The sequence below is a fragment of the Juglans microcarpa x Juglans regia genome, chromosome 3S, assembly GCF_004785595.1.
Source record: "Juglans microcarpa x Juglans regia isolate MS1-56 chromosome 3S, Jm3101_v1.0, whole genome shotgun sequence".
NCBI lineage: Eukaryota > Viridiplantae > Streptophyta > Magnoliopsida > Fagales > Juglandaceae > Juglans > Juglans microcarpa x Juglans regia.
Genome location: NC_054599.1, coordinates 8,096,343 through 8,120,800, shown reverse-complemented (window position 1 = coordinate 8,120,800; position 24,458 = coordinate 8,096,343). Strand labels below are relative to the sequence as shown.

Sequence of the window (24,458 nt, the reverse complement as noted above, 5' to 3'; positions counted from 1 at the left end):
GCATATGGATTGGGGTTGTTTTCGAGCTGTTTTTCATCAACAAACCTTTATCTTTGTATGAACTGAAGCCAACCACCATGCTGCACTTGAGTAAAATTAAGAAGATTGTGTTCTTGTTAGCTACATTATGTTACTGCAATTTTCTTATAGCCTAAAATTCCACCACTTCAAGACTATCCTACTTTTCAACCAAATCAATGGTACTTTCTGGGATCATATCTGCCAAGTCATGTTTCACCAAGCTTTCTTGTGTCCTAAGAACTTTTTTTTTTTTTTTTTTTAAGTATGTTGTATGCATGATGATCCCCACCATGGCTATACTAGGGTTACGAGAAAAAGGTATTTATCATCATTTTGACTATCATCTCCTGACGTGGTATTAAATAATTGAAAAACTATATTATTTTTCACTTCTGTCAATTAGAAGTCATATAAGGAGATAACTAGATGTTAAGATAAATAAATAATAAAATCTACCTCTTCCCACCAACTTAAACTTTTGGGACAAGTGGTGATTTCACATGGTATCAGAGCAGAGGTCATGAGTTCGAACATTGACTCTACACTCTATTCTATTTAATTAAATATTCCACGTATTGGGTCACTCATTAAGGAAGAGTCTGGCTCACACGTGAGAATTAGTATTAAGATATAAAATAAATAATAAAATCAACCTCTTCCCATCAGTTTAAGGTTTTGGGATAAGTAATGATTTCACACAAGATAATAACAATTCAGAGGATGATGAATAGCATTTTGATTGGGTTACTATCTACCATGGTGTGCTTCTATATCAGACTGAATAATGTTCTAAAGGAGGAAGATTTGTAATGGAATTTAGCAGTACCATAAGATATTGGTTCTGAGTATAAATCTTCTCTCTCATCTATTATCCATTGCTTTTGGGTTTGCTTTTTAACTTGGGATGTTTTTATTTTTGTCTCAATTTCGGTGCTTGGCATCAAACCCACTGCTTTAATCCTCTTTTTTATCTGCTGGCAAAGAAGAGTTAAAGCCAAAAGAAAAGGAAACCAACCCTCTTGTCTCAATTATGGTTATGAAACTTCTTGGTGTGTTCATGGGGCCCCTGCCTGCCTTGTGGAAGTATCATATAATGATATCACAATGATGTACCGATGTGCTCAAAAGCCTTTTGAGTTTGCAGTTCACAAAAGAAGTAGAAAAGTGACTAGGCCTGGGAAGCAGGAAAACAATAGTAAAATCATCTGTGGGCATGGAAAACTCTTTTCTTGCGTAATTTTTATTCCTGATAGTTATTTTCCACTCTTTCCACTCCTACAACCCTGCAATATCTTTGCAATGAGATCCAGCCTCTGAGAAATGAGCTGTTCATTCAACTAGCTAACGCTAGCATACATTATATCTCAAACCTACAAAATGCACTAGAATAGTTGCGGTGTCTTTCTACCTAATGTAGTTTAATGCCACAGCCAATCAGTCCACTTGTTGGATCAACTTAAACCACTTTTTGTGGTCCCCTAAGCTTAATCAAGGAACATGGGTCTAAACGGTTACACTTTAATAGGGGTGGCAATGCGTGTTTGTAGGTCGTATTCGTGTCGTGTCAAATTATGTGCATTTGACTATATAGGTCAACTCAAACACGACCTGTTGAGATAAACGTGTCAAATTTTCAAACTCTAACACGATCTCTTTAAATAACAAGTTGTATCATGTCACCCATTTTAACCCATTTAATAATTAATTAGAAATAGGTCAACACAACACGACTCATTTAAAATTGTTTTATGTACATAGGTTGAATTAACACGCATAACCCATTTAACCTGCTTAACATAATTTCACATCAAAATTAAAAACTATATTTATTAGTAGCCACAATATTTAAAAATAATAATAAGACTACCCACTAACAAAAAAATATCAATATTTTTCAAATTTTAACCCATAATTAAACTAATATTACAAACCATATAATAACAAATAAGAATATAGGTAAAGAATTATAATCTCAATAATAGAAAATATAAGCATATTAAAAAATATCAATATTATAACTCAACAATAATAAAATTTTCATTTTGAAATAGATTTTAAATGGGTTGATTTTGGGTTAAGCTGGTTGACCTGTTATTTACCCTTTTATTAATTGTCTTACCGGGTCAATCTGTTTTGACTCGAACCCATTTATATCAAACTCAAAACTGTTAATTTATTGTCGTGTTCGTATTATGTTCATCAGTCATGTCACATATTGTCACCCTATTTAAACCTATGATTCATTGCTTTGCTCCTTTTTGTTTTACCTCCCTCACTCACTCTCTCTCTCTCTCTCTCTCTCTCTCCATTACTGCAATTATTGTAATGGAGTTTTTGTATCCCTGTTTTAATTTGATGCATCCTTGATTAAAAAAAAAATCATTGACCAAATAACCCTTCCATATATTATCTATGGGATCCAAGCATAAAGAGCCAAATGCCTAGTGGAGTGGATAACAATCCCACATATTTTATCTTGAGGCCTCAGCCACGAAGAGGCAAATGATCCACAGATCGATAAGTATTCCCATACAAAATGTCGGGTAAAGGAAAAACCTTGCAACCTGCTGGATGTTGTCTTCGCTAGTAGGGAGAAATGAGTCCATTGCAAATCTGTAAGCAATCTCTTAAACTAATTTAATAAGGAGGCTCACTTAAAAGCCTCCAAAAGTTCTTACATTCTTTATTAATTTAATTAAAAGTCATGTAAATTTAAAAAAATAGATGTATATTAATATACCTAGACATGAGAGTAATGCTGGCTTCATACTTCATAGCAATCCCACAAAGCCGTAAGCCCATACTTCATAGACATGTTTCTTTTATCTCTTTGTTTCAACTTTTTAAAAATTTCAAGATTTTTTAATAAAAATACTTAAAATAATATTCTCTAAAAAAATTTGTGACTATTAATCTATCAAAAAACGAATGAAGAGAATTAGATGTGAATTCATTTAGGTTAGGTTTGGATCGAGAAACACTTTCAGCTCATCTTATCTCATCTCATTTTATTATTACAATTTTTACAAATTCTAATATAAAATATAATAAACAATTTAATTTTTTAAATTAATTTGATTTATTATAATGTACGTAAGTTTAAATTAGTTTTGAAAATCATAATATAACTTTTCATGGCTCATTTTTTTTTTTTCCTTTTATTTTGAAAAATTAAATTTAATAATATGGATAAGCCAAAAACTTTAAATCATTAACATTGTTAAGATTAGGGTTCGAATAAAAATAATTGAACGAATTTTAATATTGCTGAGATAAGATTTGGAAACCATGAGATAACCTTTTAATATATTGTTTGAGATTTAGAGCGAAAAATAGGATAAAATCATAGCAAAATATGATGCACATCCATCCCAGAAACCATGAGTTATAATGGACATAAACCTTTACGATGGGAATAGGGAAAGAGAATAAAGATACTAAAAAACCCAGCTCTTTACTTGAATGGCCAGTCAGGTCCAGGATTATGTTTTCAATATTAATTTTTTCTTGAAATTTTTTTAATAAAATATAGGTTTCTTTAAAAACAAAAGTTGCAAATTTCGGATACAATACGATTTCGGGATTTCAAAAATCTGGATGTATCTTGATATCAGCCCGAGCTAACTCAGGTGGATGGTCGAGTTGAATTTGACACTGTCTTCCAAGTCCGACTATACCCTGACTTGCATGCACACTCTTACATTTAACTGTTCAGTGTTCACTAAGACCCCGTTTGGATAGTGAAAACATTCATGTCATTTTATTTAATCTATTATTATAATTTTTTTAAATTTTCACTCAAAATATAATAAATTATTCAATTTTTTTAAAGTTTCAAAATAACAATAATATTAAAAAATAATATTCTAATTGTTGAAGACGTGTTTCACAGCTTCTCACATTCAATCACCTGCAACCATAGTAAAGAGGCTTGGGGGTTCGACGAGACACCTCCGATGCTTAACTCAGCCAATAATAATATGGTTTCTCTAGCTAAAAGTTCATATGAGATCATAATCGTACCGGAGCCCTATAAATAGAACTTTGTGACTTCTTCGAATAATACTCAATAACCATCCTGCTTGTTATTTGAAATTTAAGCTTTAGGGATATTAAGACTTATTTTATCTCAAAATAAGCCGATCACCATTTCATCCTGAAATACCCAAGCAATTAGTGGTCTGACTCTATTCAGATGAGATTCGCATGGGGTTAGGCCTTATATTCACTAACTTACTGGAGCATGTCATGGCCCAAGCCCATAATAATACCCAGCGGGCCCTTGGGAGATGATTAAGCCCCTTCTAGTTACCTCGCAAAGTCTCATCATGTGCAGCGTGATGAGACTTGTAATTGAGACACTGTTTTGTTTCTTTGGGCTTTTGGTCATTTCACATGCATTTGTCAAGAGTTGTTTCACCTTCGCGCCTTTTCGCATGTCCCTTCTTCAATTGCTATGGTTATTTATTACTTTCTAGCTCTTCCTATTTTCTCCCTTCTTGGCCTAGCTAAGCAACGACGAGTAAGTTAGGTATTCTTTCAGCTGTGTAAATGCCTCCTCACATCGGGAATCCTAGCCCTGGGCCTTTTTTAGTACTTTAAAAAAAGGGAGGCACTTGTTTGTTGATTAAGACACAAATCTGTTGAGGGTTGCTATCCTTCCTGCTAACTTTTGGATCTCGTTCAAGTTCATGGGCGACTTCATCTCCAAGATTGCCCGTAACTTTTCGGGATTTGCCTCGATGACTCTCTCTAACACCATAAATCCCAGAAATTTGCCCAACTGCATATCGAACGCGCATTTGGTCAAATTAAGCTTCATCTTGTATCGGCGTAACACGCCAAAAGTTTCCCTCAAATCCTCCACATGCTGCCCGAACTCCATGCTTTTTACCGATAGGTCATCCACATACACCTCCATGTTTTGACCTATTCGATGTTTGAACATCTTATTTACTAGCCTCTGGTATGTTGCCCATGTATTCTTTAATCCAAAATGCATGATTTTGTAGCAATACAATCCTCAATCAGTTATGAAAGCTATTTTTTCTTGGTCAGGCTGACCCATCTTGATTTGGTTATACCCTGAAGAGGCATCCATGATACTCAACACCTTATGATCCGCCATGGCATTGACTATCAAGTCTATTTGAGGGAGACGAAAGCTATCCTTTGAACAGGCCTCGTTGAGGTTTGTAAAGTCTACGTACATCCGCCATTTCCCATTGATTTTTTTACCAACACCACATTTGACAACCACTCAGGGTATTGAGTTTTCCCGATGAACCTCGCCGCCAACAATCGATCCACTTCTTCTGTAATTGCCTTGTTCTTCTCGAAACTAAAGTTCCTCTTCGTTTGCTTGATAGGTCGTGCATTCGGGCTGAAGTTCAACTGGTGTTCTATTGCATCTTTGTCAATTCCTGGCATGTCTTTATGGCTCCATACGAAAATGTCTTTGTGTTCGAGGAGGAGCTGTGTTAGTTGTCGCCTTTCTTCTTTCGTTATTTTGGTTCCAATCTTGACATGGTTCTCTAGCTGAGCTGGGTCATAGTTGACAAGCTCCAAGGGCTCATCTATCTCTCCTTGTTTCAGGCATCTTCATCCCTTGTTTTTGCCTCTGTTATGAATACTTCATGTGGTAATGGCGAGAGGCCACCATGGCAACCTCTTGAGACTTGATTACCTTCACATCTTTCTCCCCCCACTTGAGCTCTTTGACATAGCACTTTCGGGCAAGCACTTGCTCGCCACCTACTTCCCCAATCCTCGCCTTCGTAGGGAGCTTCATTTTTAGGTGATAGGTATAAGTGATCACCTTCAAAGCATTCAGTGTTGGTCGACTGATGATAACATTATACACCAATTGTGTCTTCACTACTAAGAACTCTGTCATGGTGGTGGCGAGGTGGGAGTCTGTCCCCACTGACAGTGGCATCGTGATGGACCTCATAGGTTGCAATGCATCTCCCGTGAACCCTTTCAAAGTAGTCAGCGCTGGACGAAACTAGTCTAAGCTTATTCCCATCCTCGTGAGGGCATCTCAAAATATGATGTCTGTTGGCCTCTTGTTATCAATTAGTATCCTCTGCATGGTGTAATTTGCCACCAACATTATTACTACCAAAGCGTCATTGTGCGAGTAAACCACTTCTTGACAATTATTGTCGTCGGAACATATTATGGGAGAGGATTGTACCCAAGGCTGCTTAACAGGTCTTTCTACATTATATACTTCCTTGTGCCTTGCCCATCTGGTGTAAGTCTTCCTCCCGGAGGAGGTCGGACCACCTCCTGTATATCCTCTGGCTATGGTACGTATCTCTCCCAATGGTGGATGTCTTTGATCCACGCCTTGCCTAGGACGATGATCTCGTGGTTCCTGCGATCTCCTTCCTCTTTTAGGTGATCCCCTTATTCTTGGGCTCTCACTCCGTTAAGGCTTGCATTCCTGCTTCCTGTCGCCAAAATGCTGTGGTGGAGAAGCGTTCCTGGCGACAATACGCTCCAGCTCATTGTTGCCCTTTTGATTTTTTGCTTCAACGTGTGGCAATCTTCAGTTTCGTGACTATTTGCCCTGTGATATGTGCAATACTTTTGGGTTTGTCACCCATAAGCCCATCACACCTGGTCTCTCTTGCCTTATCTTGATTATGCACACTAGATAAGTGCACATGGTTGCTGCCATATCGCCCCATATGTACATCGTGCCTTCCCTCGTGCTAGCCTCTCCTCGCCTTTTGTCCTCCTTCTCGATCCCTTTGGCACGCGCTCCTCTTTTTGTTCTGATCTAGCGGTTAAGGCAATTAACGTATCCTCAACATTGACAAAATCATTTGCTTCGTCCATAAATTCTGGTAAAGTGAAGGATGCCTTCCTCACCAACTTGGCCATAAAAGGACTTCTTGGCCAAATGCCCCCGAGCAAAGCAGCTAACATGATTTTTTTGTCTTGGTCATTAGCTATCTTTCTCTCCTTATTGAACCGTGCCGAGTAAGCTCTCAGGCTCTTGTCCTCCCTTTGCTTCACAGTTAACAAGTATGATGTTGGCTTTCTCCACCTTCGACTGGCCATAAAATGGGTTATGAATTGCTTGCCCCGCTCCTCAAAACTATCGATGGAGCACAGTTGCAATACTCCGAACGACCCTCAGGTTGTTCCCTTCAAAGTTAAGGGAAAAGCCATGCATGCAATCTCTCCTGAAAATCTATAAAGCGTCATGTGAGCCTTAAAATTTTCTAAATGTTCCACTGGGTCCTTGAATCCGCATACATGTATACTGGGGGAACCTTGAATTTTGGTGGCAACGACACTGCCATGATTTTCGTGCCATATGGCAAATTGGTGTTGGTCAGTAGTTGATCAACTGAGGAAGAGGTCCATATCTTCTTGACCATCTCTTCATATTTGCCCATCAAGCTGCGCAAGTCGTGATGCATCTTCTTCGTCTCCTCATTGTCCTGAGGCGGCTTACTTGCACCAGCACTACGACCTTCCATCTCTACCCTATCAACCTGACTAGGCGCCATGTCCTCCCCTGACGGCCCGTTCTTTGCCCTGAGGGTCTCGTTCTCTTTTTGCTGAGACTCCACTTCGGTGGTAAGCTTCCTCACTACTTCCTCTATTTTTGCAAGCCGTCCCTTCATATTTCGTGACGACACTTCCTAGTCTTTAGTTGCCTGAGATCGTGTTGTGGTGGGCATGTGAAAAGCATCCTGATTGTAGGACAAGAGAATCCCACAGATGGTGCCAACTGTTAAAAATGTGTTTCACAGCTTCTCACACACAATCACCTGCAAACAAAGAGTAAAAAGGTTTTGGGGTTCGACGGGACACCTTTAATTCCAAAGTTAGCCATTAATAATATGGTTTCTCCAGCCAAAAATTTAGATGAAATCATAATCGTATTTGAACCCTATAAATTGAGTTTTGTGACTTCTTCAGATAATATTCCATAACCGTCCTATCTGTTATTTGAAATTTAAGCTTTAGGGATATTAAGGCTTATCTTATCTCCAAATGAGTCGATCACCCTTTCATCTCGAAATACTGAGGTAGCTAGTGGTTTGGCTCTATTTAGATGAGATTAGCATGGGGTTGGACCTTATATTCACTAGCTTACTGGACCATGCCATGGCCTAAGCCCACAATAATACCCAGCGGGCCATTGGAAGAGGATTAAGCCCATTCCACTAATAATATTTTTTTATTTAATTTTTAATTTTAATTTAAAATCATCTTATCTTATCTTATTTTATCTCATTATCCATATCACACCGATAAATAATTACTCTGATCAATATTAAAAATAAAATAATTAAATAATTAAAATGAAAACTTAAAGATTAAGTTATTGTAAAGATAAACTACATTAACTATTTTAATATTTAACATTTTTTAATTAAATTGGGTGCCATACTGCCATCTGTCCTCTATGACATAAAGAAAACAAACGTACACTTTATATGCCTAAAGACCACCGCCCCTCTCTCTCTCTCTCTCTCGCCTCGGCCTGTAAATAAACTCCTTCCTCCGGAAAAAACGCTCCATAGGACCATAGGAAGTTAGGAACAAACAAGCAAGAAACCGAAGCAACAGCAGCAGTAGATCTATAGGGAGAATGGCACTGGAGTGGGTTGTGCTGGGCTACGCGGCGGGTGCCGAGGCCATCATGGTTCTCCTGCTTACCATCCCGGGGCTGGATGGGATCCGTAAGGGGCTCATCGCCGTCACTCGTAATCTTCTGAAGCCGCTGCTGTCGGTGGTTCCGTTCTGCCTCTTCCTGCTCATGGACATATACTGGAAGTACGAGACCAGACCCCAGTGCGAGTCTCCTGACTCCTGCAGCCCCTCCGAGCACCTCCGCCACCAGAAGTCCATCATCAAGAGCCAGCGCAACGCCCTACTCATCGCCGCCGCTCTCATCTTCTACTGGATCCTCTATTCCGTCACCGGTCTCGTCGTCAGGATCGAGCAGCTTAACCAGCGCCTTAAGGCCCGCCGGGACTGATTCGTCGAGATAAGTCTATCGGATCTATCTTTCGCATTTTTATTGCACGTTTTATACGTTGGATCATGTAAACTCTAGTATGCCTTTTTTTTCCTTTTTGTTTACGGGATATTGAATCCGAGGATTATTGAGTTAGTTAATGATAATTGTGGTTTTTGATTTGGAAAATTACTTGATTCGTGTATGGATAAATTGGGTGTTTACGGTTCCTGAATTTTGGGTTAATCGAACCAAATGCATCCTTGGTTTTCTGCATATTACATCAATTTGGGATAGTGTTGGCTGTTCATTGAGAAATAATGAGGTTACTCTGCCTTGGCTTGTATGTTTTACAAAGACTAGTTAGTGTAGTTGTTGAAGAAGTTTATATTTCTTTTGTAGTTTTCAGGTTATGTTTCTAGTATTTTGTGATGAGTGCCTCGAGTGAAAAAAAGAGGTGTTTCCCGTAGAGGGGAACAAGGAATAGAGTGGAATGTGGGATTATCTTCTGCCTATTGGTCTTAAAGCACCCGTTAATCGTTTATGGATTTTTCATGCTGGGTTAACTGTTAATCAAGTAGTCATCTACCAGCTTAGTTTGGTCGCTTTAAGCATGCTTGGGCTAGCTTTAAATTCATGCTGAACTAGACCCAAACTGATGTTTGACTTAATTTTGAGCTTGATCCTTGGTTTACGCATCTAGAATTCATTGACTTGAAACTGATGACACTGCAAACACGAACCATCCCCAAACCAAACCTTTCTTCTTTTGTCTGTTAACTTGGGCATCATACAATTTAGAGTAATGTTACATACAGTTGTGGAGTGTGCAAGCACCGCGCAATCATTTTAAAAAAAAAGTGAGATCTACTATTAAAAAATTAGTTTTTTTTTTCATGTGGTTCCCGTATTTATTCACTTTTTTCAAAGAGATTGCATGGTCAATGAATTCGTTTTCTATTCATATCATTTCCCTGTCAATGAACGGGTCTTTCTGAATTGGTGTGGGATTAGCTTGTAAAGCAATGAGCTTCTGTCAATTGTTTTTAGCTGTACCTTTTCATCCGCTGATTGACCTTGGAGGATAGCCTTTATGCATTACCCATTCTAATATTTTCCTTGATTCGGGCCCCAATTCTTCAAGAAAATCACATCTGTTTCTTGTTGACAAGAAATTTAACCAAACTTGATATGTTTGGTGTAACTCATGAAGCAATTGAAGTTTGAAAATAGCTGAGACCGAATAAAAAAGCAGGTTCATTCCAAAATCTTGGCCCCTCCCCCAACCCAAACGAACTCCCAAGTTGTCCATCACATACCACATTTTTTCATTGTTCCTGAAATTATCTGTCTAAAAAATTGAAGTTTTGAGCTCGTCTCAAGAAACCAAGCATAAGAGTTCGAGGTTTGAGTTTAACTTTTGGTTGGATTATTATGCAAAAAAACTCCAGGTCCAACTGTTCAGTTTGGCTTTTACTTATTTTTCTTTTTTTGTTGAATAAGATGCCATTGAACTACAAGTATATATTTCTGATCTAATAACACCTATTTTCTTTTGAAATCAAATGTGATACTATTTCTGTATACCTGAAAAGATTGTACCAAGTGGTTCTTGCTTTGGTTTGTTTATCAGGTGTGCGGAAGGATGTTGGCCATCAAACTCAATACCGTTGTAGGAGAGATTCACGCATAGTAATGCATGTCCGTTAACCCGAGTTCGTTTATTTTACTCTAATGCTTTGAGTATTAAGTACCTGTAACTTTGTCAAGCCCTTGAAATGAACCAATTAAAGGTTTTCAGCGACGAGTAGGCTGCAGGCCTGTGGCCGAGTCTTTTGTAAATCTATGTACCTTTTGTATGAGGGAAACTGGATTATGCAACTGCTCACGGACGTTCCTCAAGGTGACCTTTAAGTAAGATTCAAAGAAAGTGTTCCAGAGTTTAAATAGCAGCAAAGCAATCTGAGGAAAGCGAATCAAGCAAAACATCCAGGATTTAAAGACTCCACTTACTTTCTCTTTTAGAAACCTCTTCTCTCCCATTTCTCTAGAAATCAAAGAACCGCCTCTTTTTTTTTTCAGTCCAGAGGGAGGAATATTCCTCCCTCTCACTCTCCTCTCTCCACACCATTGTGTATATTTGTCTTGTATTTTCTCTACTAGGTCAGAAAATGTCCGATGTACTGCTTTCTGGCTACACTACCGCATTCCCCAAACGTCAATCTACAAGATGGCTCATGAATTGCCACCATCCGACTAGTGTGTAAGACTCACATGCCGCCAATTTTGTGCATTGGCTTCGACACTATCGCTATTTTCATGACTCTCTCGACCACATGTGCGGCGCCAACGGATTTTTTGGTCTCAGAAATTTAAGATGTGCCTATCCACACTATTTTAGTTGGTGCGTGGGTTGCCCAGGTGCCGGTACAGCCTCTGGTTTTCTTTTGGTGCCATTGAGTATCGAGTTTTTTCATCTCTAGCTATCTAACTATATTTATGCTTTTTTGGAACAAGAATATAGAGGTTGTGGAAATGTTGTTCTCTTATAAAATGCTTTGAAAACAAGTGATTGTAGTGTCTTTTTATCCCAAGTGTGGTTTCTAGTCATAACCAATTTACCGACTTGTTGGATCAAAGCGAACTGTTTTTGGCGGTCCCCTCCTCCGTCTGAGCGAAGGAACATGGGTCAGAAACTATGGTTCTTTTATCATTTTCTTATTTTACCTGCTCCCTCTTAGCAGTGCAATCAATGTAATGGGGGCACCAACCCCATCCTCTTTCTCTGATGTAATATTTATGCACTTTGATTTAAAAAACATTGTGGATTTACAAAAACGTAGGACTAGAGATAATTGATTAGGTATCCATATATACTTGCGCATTTACCACTGTCATACGTGCAAATGTGCAGGGACATTTGGTAAAGGTACCGTTGTGCAGCTCTACTCAATGACAATTTTATATTGGCATGTTTTAAGTGGATTTATATGTTAAATATGTAAATGAAATGTCACTTAAAAGTGTAACGCATCAATTGGTGTGATTGAGAATGATAAAATTTTTTAAGATAAATAATATGGATTTATTTTGCAATTACTTTCTTGCTTTTTCAAGTCTGCCCGTTTATCAACACAAAGAAAACCGTAAGAACGTGTGAACATGATTTCTGACTTGAGCATTTGTGATATAAATGTGCAGTTTGACTTGTGAAGAAGCATATATCTTCGTATAATTGATTGAATATGGGGGGATTTCCAAAAAAAAACCCTCAAATGGGACTAGTGCTTCGTTTGAGGTAAAATGATCCAATTTGGACTTGGATTAGAAAGATACAAAGCATTTAATGTTGTGATGCCACCACATCTTGCTTGGGATTTGATGGAGACTAAAACATCCCCAATTAATATGCAATGCACCTAATATATTTATAACAATGTGTAATATTCGCAGCGGAATCATTCAAAACTAGTAAATATTTGAGTAATTTAATATGGTACCAAAACAAAGTACCATTAATCCCAAAATTAATTATCTTAACCATCCATATAAAATAGGGCCTAAAACCTTGACCCTTTCATTAAAACCTTTAAACATTGTTTTCATCGCATTAACATTGTTATAGTCTAGAAATCCTTTTGTTTTTTTCATAATTTTTTGGATATCCTCAAAAAGCTCTAAAATCTCACAAATAAACTTATCAGTTGCCTCGAGTAGCTCTACTAGTTAAGGGTCCGTGATTCTCTCACCACTCTTCGGGGCTTCCTTAACTATTGGGGCTCGTCGCTCCTACGTTTCCCGATCCTTATCCTCAAGTCTTGTTACAACTTCTACCACTCTGAAGGGAATGGTAGTGAAAACAATCACAGTGAGGTTTCAAGAAATTACAACAAGTTAAACAAAAAATATACACAAAAATAACATAAGCATGTATAAGGTAAAAAATGAACATAAATGCATTGGCATGTACATGCGATTTTGTCAAGACACATTTTTGTCCCAACTAGATTCTTTTTTTTTTTCAAACAAATTGATCTTGTAACCATTTAACAAAGTAACAATATAACCATGTAACAAATGTCATTTCATTTTAATTACTTGTATACTTATTCCATATAACAATGAATGGACACCTTACGGCTACCCCTATGAACCGTGAGCTCCCTGTTAATTATCGCATCACATTACCGGCCCTTTGACTAGGTGTAACTACGTCGGTATAAAGAGATGCTCAACAGTTCCCAATTTGCTTTCACCATGAGCTTACAATATGATACGACAGTTCTCAATTCACCATCACCGTATTTACAATGTGTTGCACCCACTAGGGTTGGGTGTAGCTACTTCGCTCCGAAATCCTTTAAAAAAACATATTCAAAGTTTGTTGACTGTGCTTCGTCAACCCAGAGGTTACCACTTTAATTTAAACACTTCATAGTCGACAAGTGAGTTCCACTATGATATTCCTTCATCATAGCATTGGGGTCGTGACAAAAATATTTTATTTTTATACAAAATCTGAAAATATGTGACATGTAACTTGTAATGAAACCATACAACTTTTCTTGTATCCATGTCATGTACTTGTGCTCAATATGCAGAGAATGCACCATGTGAATGACTTGAAAGAATTAGAACAATTAGATACATATACATGGACATAACACATGAAAATTCAACACGGCATATATCAATACAAACAAAGCTCCAAACATGCCATTTGAATCAAAATTCTAGCAAGCATCATTGGAGCATATCATGAAGATTCAAACATACAATATAGGAAAATCGATCATATCATGTGACATTTGAGAGTAGATAGTTTATTAAACAATACAAATAATATAGATGCAAGTTTACACAAATACATAAGTATATTATCCAAAAGTAACTTAGATGCTAATTTACAAAGCTTGCAAGGTAAAGAAATACCGATGATCAAGTAAGCCGAAAGCGTATGTGTTAAATATTAGATTCCTAAAAGTCAAAATACTAAAATCTAAACATGTGTTTCGTGTACTAAGGGGATTAAGCATCTAACCCTAATCGATTTTAAGGCCATCCATCTATACATTTTGTTTCTTTGTTCTTTGCCCTTGTCTTTGATTCATAAGCTCATATAAACACTACAAGAAACCCTAGGGGCCGAATGTCATTAAGTTCCTCCTTCCCTTGGTCGAAACCCTAGTGGCCGAATGTTTCTAAACATGTGCAAGGCACTCTATATATTGTTTTCTTCATGTGGTGACTAAATATTCCATAAAACCCTAATGATGGCCGAATATATCTTGCTTATTCAAAGGGTTCCTTCTTAACCATTTTTCCATCAAAGATTCAGGTTTTAGAAAAGAAAAAATTTAGAGGCAAGACCATACTCAATAGAGTTTAAGCATGGCAACCCTCTCATGGTCGAAAACAAGCCTTACCTCCCTCACACCCGAAACCTCAAAACTTTCTTTCCCCCTGTGCATTCGTGATGTGAACTAGAGAAAGGGTAAAGTTGAGCTTCCTTACTATTTTAATCTCCACAAGAGTTTCCTTGAATCTTTTCTTCCCTTGGATGTATGAGAATAGTGTTTGGGTTAAGAGAAAATGGTGTTTGGTTTCTAGAGTTGGACGAGAAAGAAAGGAGAGAATGAGATAAAACTAAAAGCACCCAAATCACTCTTGATCTTCCTTCTCCCTTGAGTATGGGTGCGGGCCATTAATGGCCCCATTTGTATCCCTTCTTGCTCCAACTCATTCTCTCTCTTATCATCAATTATTGATGGAAATTGAAGAGCCAACCTATATGCATGGGCGCCAAGTGACCCTTTTTACCTTGGCCGAAACCCTTTCATCTTTCCCTCTTCAATCATTGCTTCTCTTGGGAACTCAAGAACTCATTAGCATGGAAGACAAGTGACGCCCCTCTTTTATGGCAGAAACCTTAAACCCCCTTCATCATTAAATTCTTCTAGAAATCCTAAAGATCTCATACATGCTTGCCAAGTGGCTTGTCTCTTTGATTTCCGAAACTGTTTCTCTTCATCTTTATTCTTGGAAAACCTAAGGGTCACTAGTGTGCATGGCTGCCATGTGGCATAACCCTAGCAAAACTAAAGCCCTTCTTCCTTTCCTCCCATGATTGCCCTTCTAGAAATCCTAAGGGTTCCCATGTATGATTGCCAAGTGGTGTTGGCCTCCTAGAATCCCGAAACTTCCTTTAATCTCCCTCATAATTAAGCTTCTAGAGATCCTAATGCCTTCTTGCATGAATCACAAGTGGCGTGGGTTTTAGTAAATTGAACCTCCCTCCTCCCCCTCTTATGATTGCATTTTCTTGGAAACCTAAAGGTCCTTCTATGCATGCGGCGCCAAGTGTACGGAACAAGTTTCTAGGGCCTAGAAATTAATGGGCTTGGATGGTCATCCATAAAAATAACAAACCCTTAATCACACAAACTTAACTACTGGGCCTTTAGTCCAATGTTTCCTCCATTTACTTAGCCCCAAAGGTGACCTAATAGTCTCTAAATCCAAGCTCAAAGTTGGGTTGTCACATCCTCCCCTCTTAGGAAAAGATTGTGTCCTCTAAATTGGCATGATGTTGGATAAACGACAGAATTAAAACTAATGGCGTACTAAATCACCTAAAGTTATACGTCCACTAGCTGCAGTCTAATCCTCAGATGAAGAAGGTGATGGCACTTCTTCTTTTTTTTTGGTTACCGAGTCTTATGAGAGGTAGAAAATTGCGTCAACATCAGGGTTGTAATACATCTTCGTCCTTAGCTCATTCAGCTTATGTTATATAGTAGCTTCATCATCTTCCATTGGTTGAACCTCTTCTTAAATACAAAGACGATCAAAGGAAGATTTGGATATTTCGAATGCCAAATGCTCTCTATTTCGGATCTCAACAGCATGGCTTGATTTTGCTTCCTGATTAAAGCCTAACACTCGCAACCTCGGGCATCTCTCCAAACTAACGAGTTATGTGGAAGGTTTTTGCTCTTCGTATGACAATGCTTGTTGTAGAAAAAGGTTTTCTCTAAAATCTATATCCATCACATGAGTACGATGGTGCTCAAACTTCTCCATCTATGGGCCTCGATCATTCGGTCTTGCCTTCCTACCTGATTCTTTGCCTACGCTCGTGCTTACTTCTAATTCTGGTTGCTAGTAACGCAGACATACCCACGGTTGTTCTAGTTCGTGCCATGTCCTATTATTAAGGATATAATCATAAAATAATAGAAAAAATCAATAAAAAAATTGCAATAAAAAGTACCTTCCCAAGTATACAATCAAATCATAAAGTTTCAACCAAAATCAACTCATCCCCTATATTACTATCTAAGATACAAACATATGAGGGTTTCTAACCCTCATCGAGTCTTCTCTTTCCCAAGTAGCTTCCATGTTCAAAAGTACCTTAACCAAGGGTATCTTTCGATTTCTCAACTCCTGATCTTTCCAATCAATGATTTCAATGATTTGCACTGGCCATTCTTCATAGGACATGTTTGGTTGAAGCTGAATATGACTCAGATCAACTATAACCGGTCGCTAATCTCCAAAGCTTTTCTTTAAGGAAGACACATGGAACACATCATGTATCCCTCGAAGTTCCATGGGTAAGCTTTAACAGATACCCAATCACCTACTGTGAACTCAAGATTTCTTCTTCAACCATTGGCACAACTCTTTTGCTGATCCTGAGCTGCCTACATCCGTTCTCTGAGCAATAAAACTTGTTCCATTACTTCTTGCAAGTATTCAGGACCATGTATTTTCTTTTGTCCAATGTTATCCCAGTATAGCAGGGATCTACACTTCCTTCCATATAACACCTCATATGTCGTCATCCTAATCGTAGCTTGGAAACTATTATTATAAGCAAACTTTACTAGAGGTAAGTGCCCTTCCCAATCACCTTTCGTATACAACATACAAGCTCGAAGCATTTCTTCTAACATCTATATAGTTCGTTCTATCTGTCCGTCTGTCTATAGATGATAAGCACTGCTAAACTTCAAGTTGGTACCCATTAGATTCTTCAAGCTCTGCCAGAATCGTGATGTAAATGTAGTGTCGCTATCTAACATGATCGACCTTGGTACTTCGTGCAACCGAACTATCTCCTTAACATACAACTAAGACAACTTTTCCATAGAGCTAGTGTTTGTGATTGGCAAAAAGTGAGCATTTTTTGTTAATCTATCTACAATGACCCAAATGGAATTATTTCCAATGGATGCCCTTGGCAATCTAATTACGAAATCTATGGAAGCATCCTCATATTTCCATTATGGAATTGGTAACGACAATAGTACTTCTGCTGGCGACTAATGTTTCTGTCTTCACCAATTGACAAACCAAGCACCTTTTAAAATAATCCGCCACGTCTCTTTCCATTCTGTCCCACCAAAAAGGTCATTTTCAAGTCCCGATACATCTTTGTATTGTCGGGATGTGTAGTGTAAGGCATATTATGTGCTTCTTTCAATATCCTCTCCTTAATTTCTAGAATCAACTTCATTTTCTTATAACACAACATCCCATCATTTCGAATTCTAAAATGCAATGATCCTTTATACTTCATGACCTTCTGCCAAATGATACTTAATCTCACTCTAGTAGTCACTAATATTTTCTATCCATCTCATTTACCTCATATTCAAGTTCTTTTGGCTGAAAAGGTACTTGAGACTTTTGTGATCAGTGAAAATCTCGCATCTTTCTCCATACAGATAATGCCTCTAAATCTTTAGTGCAAATACCACCACAGCTAATGCCAAGTCATGAGTGGGGTAATTTTGCTCATGATCCTTCAACTGACGAGAGGCATAAGCAACTACTCATCCTTTCTGCATCAATACGCATCCAAGACCTATATTTGATGTATCACTATAAACCATATAGGGTTTATGGGATTCAGACAAAGCCAAAACTGGAGTTGTAGTCAATCTCTACTTCAGCTCCTTAAAAGTCCTTTCACATTCTTCACTTCAAGTAAACTTTACTTTCTTCTTGGCTAACGTAGTAAGAGGTTTGGAGCGTTTAGAGAAACCCTCTACGAATCTCCTATAATATCCAACAAAACTAAGAAAACTACGAATCTCGTGCACATTGGTTAGTTTATGCCATTTCGTTACTGCTTCTAACCTTATTAGGGTCAACTGCTACACCACTATTAAAAATCACATGCCCCGAAATCTTCACCTCCCGAAGCCAAAACTCACATTTATTGAGTTTTGCATATAACTGGTGCTCCCATAACCTCTTCAGTGTTCAACTCAAATTTTCCCTATGTTCTTCATCATTTTGGGAATAAACCAAAATATTATCTATAAACACAACTACAAAGCTATCCATGTAGGGCCTAAAGATTTGATTCTTCAAAACCATAAATATTACCGGAGCATTGGTCAAACCAAACAGTATTACTAAGAACTCATAATGTCCATATCGAGTCCTGAAAGCAGTCATAGGAATGTCTTGCTTCCTAATCTTAAGCTGATGGTATTCTGACCTTAAGTCCATCTTTGAGAACATCGATGTTCCATTTTGCCTAACCTTCTTGGCTTCTGGGTTCACACGCAGGTGATGTTGAATGATGTACGGATCAATTCCAAGCATGTCTTTGTGTCTCCAAGCAAACACATTCTAATGCTCTGTGAGGAGTTGCATCATAGCTTGCCACGTGCTAGATATCATCCTGCTGCCAAGTCTAATCGTGGCCTCAGGACAGTTTAGGTCCAGGGAGCTAGCTCGAGCGGCTCATTTAGCTCTACTTGTTGGAGAGCTTGCTCGTCCCTGAATCCCCCTTCCTTATGATGAACTTGGGAGGAGGTGGCAGGGCGCAATTGTCACCCTGGGGCTTTATCACGCTGACCCTTGCCTTCCGTTGATCTCAGTTCTTACATGTTTTCTGGTAAGGCTTTTAGCCCTCGAGTTGTTTGAGAACGGGTTATCATCGGCATATAAATGACACATTACGCTTATATGAAAGATTCTACAAACGGCGTCACTGTTAACGTCGTGTTTTGTACGCTTGGACAAGATCCTAGCAACTTGGGTCAAGGTTTTCAGCTGCAAATACAAAGGAGAATGTGAGTTCGGGATGGTCCAAGGAACCTCTGATGCCTAAGTTAGTCTCGCATGCTTAGAATCTTTTCTTTCTTCATCGAAGAGTCAAGAGAGTTTTTTTGTACCTGGAATGTAGCTTTTATACGAAACTTCAAGGGGGATTTTGTCCTTCATGTCAGGGTTAAGCTGTCCCACCCGCATCTATTTTAATCAAGACATTCCTTATAACTTGGTGTTCTAAAGCAGAGCTTTTAATGCAGCGCAGCTCTTGAGGTGGCACATTTAATGTGATGTGGTTTCCAGGACGTATCCCCTTCGTCAAAGGATGGAGGGTCACCCTCGTCCACTGTTTGCCTACTGACGTAAGTCCTTCAACACTATGTGTAATAAGGGATGTTAGAGTCGGCACATTCCATCTATCCCACTTAGCTTGGTTTCCCGTACTAAGCACTTTCTTGATCCGATACAACTTAATGGGTTGGATCCTTCGGACAACTCCGAAGTCATTGGAAGGGAAGGCTTGGGTAGAGATGGGCCTCACTATCTGGCCCAAGCCTGGCTAACATGGGATGTGTGGGAAATGGCCCCCTCAATTTGGTTTAGTTTGCAATCTACCCATCACAACCATTTGTAGACATAAAGAATGTAATGTACACTATATGACTAGAATAATATTAGGTAAGTCTTAAATAGACAAATTCCGTTCAAGCTGTTTTTTAAAAAGTGGGTCACATTAAAAAAATTAGTTTTTGTATACTTTTTAGAATCTACTTAAAAAAATAAGAACTGCATAAAACTTATATATTTAGATCTATCTAGACAGGGGTCGTTTGGAAGAGGTTTCATCTCATCTCGTCTCATTTCATTCTAAAAAATTACTCAAACACAAACACTTTTACATTTCAAATATTCAATTTTTTCATTTAATCATTACCTACTTATTACAATTTTTCCAAACTTATAAACAGAACACAAAAAAAAATTTAAATTTTTCAACTCCTAAATCAAATATAATCTTACAAAATTATATTATAATAATATTTTAACTTTATAATATTTTTATTCAACATTTTCTCATTTCTTTACCAAAATCCAATAAAAAATTATAACTTAAATTATTTCATAATCATTTACAAATCATTTAATTACTATTTACAAATTTTTTATCTTATTTTATTTTGAACATTTCTATACATCACTCTACCGCCGCAACACATTTCAGAATATTTTTTTTTCTTTTTTTACCGCAGCAAAAAAGTTGCTACGGCCGATGCAAATACATTTTCTTTCATTTTACACCATCCCTACGAATCATTACTCGTGTGGCTTGACTAAAGACCGGAACTACTCTACTCTACCTCTCACCCCAATTTACTCTTCAATTTCTTTTCTTCTCGCCTCGACCCGTAAACAAAACTCCCTTCGGAAGAAAAGAACCAAAGAAACAAAAATTCGAAGCGCATCCAACACGAAAAGCAGGAAACCGAAGCGCAGCAGATCTACAGAGGAAAATGGCACTGGAGTGGGTTGTGCTGGGCTATGTGGCAGGCGCCGAGGCCGTCATGGTTCTGCTGCTTACCATCCCGGGGCTGGAGGGGATCCGTAAGGGGCTCATCGCCGTCACTCGTAACCTTCTGAAGCCGTTCCTCTCGGTGGTGCCGTTCTGCCTCTTCCTGCTCATGGACATATACTGGAAGTACGAGACCAGGCCCCAGTGCAAGTCTCCTGACTCCTGCAGCCCCTCCGAGTACCTCCGCCACCAGAAGTCCATCATCAAGAGCCAGCGCAACGCCCTACTCATCGCCGCCGCTCTCGTCTTTTACTGGATCCTCTATTCCGTCACCGGTCTCGTCGTCCGAATCGAGCAGCTTAACCAGCGTCTCAAGGCCCGCCGGGACTGATGCGTCGAGATAAGTCTATGGGATCTATCTTTTGCATTTTCATTACAAGTTTTATATGTTGGGTCATGTAAACTCTAGTATGCCTTTTTCTTTTTCTTTTTTTATTTTACTGGCGTGAATTTGAGGATTATTGAGTTAATGCTAATGATAATCGTGGTTTTGATTTGGAAAATTTCTTGATTCGTGTATGGATAAATTGGGTTGGGTTTGGGCGTTTCCTGAATTTGGGGTTGATCATTACGATTATGTGTGTCCTGTTCTTTTTTTTTTTTTTTTTTTTTTTTTCTCTTTTTTTTTTTCTCATAAAGAAAGCAACCGCGCCGCGGGCCGGGGGGGGGGGGGGGGGGGTTGTGAACAAATGTGTTTGGAGATTCTAATTTGGAGACCCAATTCCTAGAACCAAATGCATTCTTGGTTTTCTGCATATTGCATCAGTTTGTAATAGTGTTGTCTGTTCATTTTTCAATTTGTAATAGTGTTGTCTGTTCATTTTGAAATAATGGGGTTACTCTGCCTTGGCTTATATGCTTCACAGAGACTGATTAGTGTAGTTGTTGAAGAAGTTTATCTATTTCCTAGTTTTCAGATCATGTTTCTAATATTTGGCAATGAGCGCCTCATGCGAAGGAAGAGGTTTCCCGTTAAGGAACAGGGAATAGACTGGAATGCGGGATTATCTTCTGCCCTATTGGTCTTAAAGCATCCATTAATAGTTTGTGGAACTTTCATGTTGGATTAAATGTACTTGAGGCAGTCATGTATCAGCTGAGTTTGGTCGCTTTAAGCGTGCTTGGGCTAGCTTTAAATTTATGCTGAACCAGACCCAAACTTCTATTCTGTTTGAGTTTTGATTCATTTTTTAGCTTTTTTATTTGAAATTTAAAATCAGAATTTCATTAATAGGATAAAAAAAAAGTTTCAGCCATAATGGTCGGCTGGATACAGATTCGCACTTCCTCAATATCTATTACATCATTATCAGCAAAAAGCGCGTTCTTAGCTAACATATGTGCGGAATTGTTCGCTTCCCTTCTCACATGGTGTACATCCCAGCTTGGGAAAAACAGATAATAGCCTCTTAGTATCCTCAATCAACAAGTCCACCCTACTCCAGATGATGGTCTGTTTCCTAAGAGCTTCCACTACCAGTAACGAGTCTCCCTCAAGGAGTATTTGCTGTAGTCCCAGGTCTTGGCAGATTTTACTGCATAAAAAGCAGCCATAGCCTCAGCAGTAACATCAGTTTTCTGACCTTGGTGTTGCCCGTAGATCAGCTAGAATTTGGCCCTTATGATCCCAAACCACCACTCCAATGCCAATCTTATGTTTATTGTTGTCTATCGATTCGCAAAATCCCAGTTTATTTTGAAAACACCTGAGGCCTCCCCATATTTGTCTGTTGGTTACTTCAAGAACCATCTGAAAATCTTTCACTGCTTGGGCCTTCCTGAACTCAGCGTGGGATTCCCTGGCATTACTGGTTAGAAAAAATTCGGATGACTGAAAGTTCCATCATGCAAAACCGAATTCTGCCTCATCCATAAGGCTCAGGCCACTACCGCCAGTTCCTCCATTTCTTCATCCTCAAGTACTTTGCTCAGCTCTAGAAGGATTCTTTCATAGGATTCATGCTGAAAGTAGATCTTTTGATCTTTTTTACTAAACTGACCCCACACATCTTTTGCTGCAGTGCATGAACATAAGTATGGCCTGTAGTTCCAGTTGAAATTTGACAGATCGGGCAGCCAGCTTTAAATAAATTGAACTTTGTTCAGGCACAGCATATGAACATCTTCAGAGAATTATGCATTTTTAGCTTCCAAACCTTCTTCTAGAACTCTCCAGCACCACTTCTTGCAGAGGATTCTCCTTTAGTACTTGAGATTAGACCTCTGCCTCTTCTTGGGTGTTGAAAGTGCTTTCAACTAAGTTTTCGTCCCATCTTTTAGCCTCGCCCTCAATTAGCTCAGCTACTGTTGCAATTTGCACCTTCAGATAGAGTATTGACAGGAGATTGGATTCTATGAGAAGTAGGTTGAGCCAGCCATTTGTCTTTCCAAATTCTTACACTTCTTCCATTCCCTATTCTCCACACGTCCCTCTGTAAGGAGGTCCCATCCAGTAATGATACTTCTCCACACTTATGAAGGTTTGCTCCTTAAATTTGCCCCCAGAAAACTGTCATTATGAAAGTATTTGTGCTTGAGAATAGGATAGTGGGTTCTGCATAATTCGCCAACCCTTCTTTGATAGCATAGCCTTTCTTCGGAGTCAACTGATGTAGCAAAGGAAATAGAGGCATTACCTTCTAATTCTCTTTTATTTATTTTTGTGACAAATTAAATCATATGAGATCAAAATACTATAGACTCTTTTTTCTAGCATCCAATGATGCCACAAACACCAACCATCCCCAAAGCAAACCCTTCTTTGTGTGTCTGTTAGATGGAAGCATCATACAATCTATTGCCTATAGATATCCTTATTTTGTATTTTTTTTTCTATTCTAGTCAATGAATTCATTCTAAAACCTTGCCCCCTCCCCCAACCCAAAGGAACTTCCGAGTTGTCCGTCTCATACCACAATTTTTTCGTATGTTCCTGAAATTCAAGTTTTGTGCTCGTCTCATGAAACCAAGCATGCTGGACTTCAAGGTTTGAGTCTAAATTTTGGTTGGATTATCATGCAAACAAACTCTAGGTCCAAGTGTTGAGTTTGGCTTTTATTATTTTTCTTTTATGGTTGAATAAGATGCCATTGAACTACAAGTTTATAGCTCTGATCCAACAACGTCCATTTTCTTTTGAAATCAAATGTGAAACTATTTCTGCCTATACCTGAAAAGATTATACCAAGTAGTTCTTGCTTCAGTTTGTTTATCAGATGTGAGGTAGGATGTTGGCCATGAAACTAATACTGCTGTTGGAGAGATTCTTGCATATTAATAAATGACCGTCAATAACCCCAAGGGATTGGCCAAAGTGGTGAAAGCCTTGGTCTGGGGATATCATTTCCTTCAAGGCTCAAGGTTTAACACTTCATAAGTGCAAACAATCCTTTAGGGCCACACTTCCTGTTGAAAAGTCAGCGATTTAACCAGTCTATGTAGGAAAACTTCTCAGGGTGCAATGCACGGAACCGGAGTTTATTCTGCAGGGATGGGTCCGTAAGCCCTACCTTGGTTCAAACTTCCCAGGGTTCGATTGCAAGGAATGTCAATCGAGTTGTTCTTTTCTCTTTCTCTTGCGTTTCCGAATATTCAATACCTGAAACTTTGTCAAGCCCTTGAAACCAACCATTAGCGGTGTTCAACGAGGAGTAGGCTGTGGCAGAAGCTTTTGTAAATCTATGTACCTGCTGTTGCTGTATGTGGGGAAGTGGGATTATGTTACTGCTGATCACAGACGTTCCTCGAAGAGACCTTCAAGTAATGATTTAAAGAAAGTGTTTCAGAGTTTAAATAGACTGCAAA

The 24,458-nt window shown here is 38.6% G+C and overlaps 2 protein-coding genes across 2 annotated transcripts; both read left to right on the top strand.

Moving 5' to 3' along the window:
• Nucleotides 1-8,492: 8,492 nt before the first annotated feature.
• Nucleotides 8,493-9,199, top strand: LOC121257734. The gene has a single exon (XM_041158916.1). It carries the CDS (start codon nucleotides 8,642-8,644, stop codon nucleotides 9,029-9,031), a length of 390 nt encoding a protein of 129 aa, XP_041014850.1. The 5' UTR covers nucleotides 8,493-8,641; the 3' UTR covers nucleotides 9,032-9,199.
• Nucleotides 9,200-20,416: 11,217 nt separating this feature from the next.
• LOC121258240 lies at nucleotides 20,417-21,157 on the top strand. The gene has a single exon (XM_041159671.1). It carries the CDS (start codon nucleotides 20,596-20,598, stop codon nucleotides 20,983-20,985), a length of 390 nt encoding a protein of 129 aa, XP_041015605.1. The 5' UTR covers nucleotides 20,417-20,595; the 3' UTR covers nucleotides 20,986-21,157.
• The last annotated feature ends 3,301 nt before the right edge of the window (nucleotides 21,158-24,458 follow it).

What these genes read in the sequence shown, in the direction of transcription:
- LOC121257734 (XM_041158916.1), top strand. Translation starts at nt 8,642, where the DNA reads ATGGCACTGGAGTGGGTTGTGCTGGGCTACGCGGCGGGTGCCGAGGCC.
- LOC121258240 (XM_041159671.1), top strand. Translation starts at nt 20,596, where the DNA reads ATGGCACTGGAGTGGGTTGTGCTGGGCTATGTGGCAGGCGCCGAGGCC.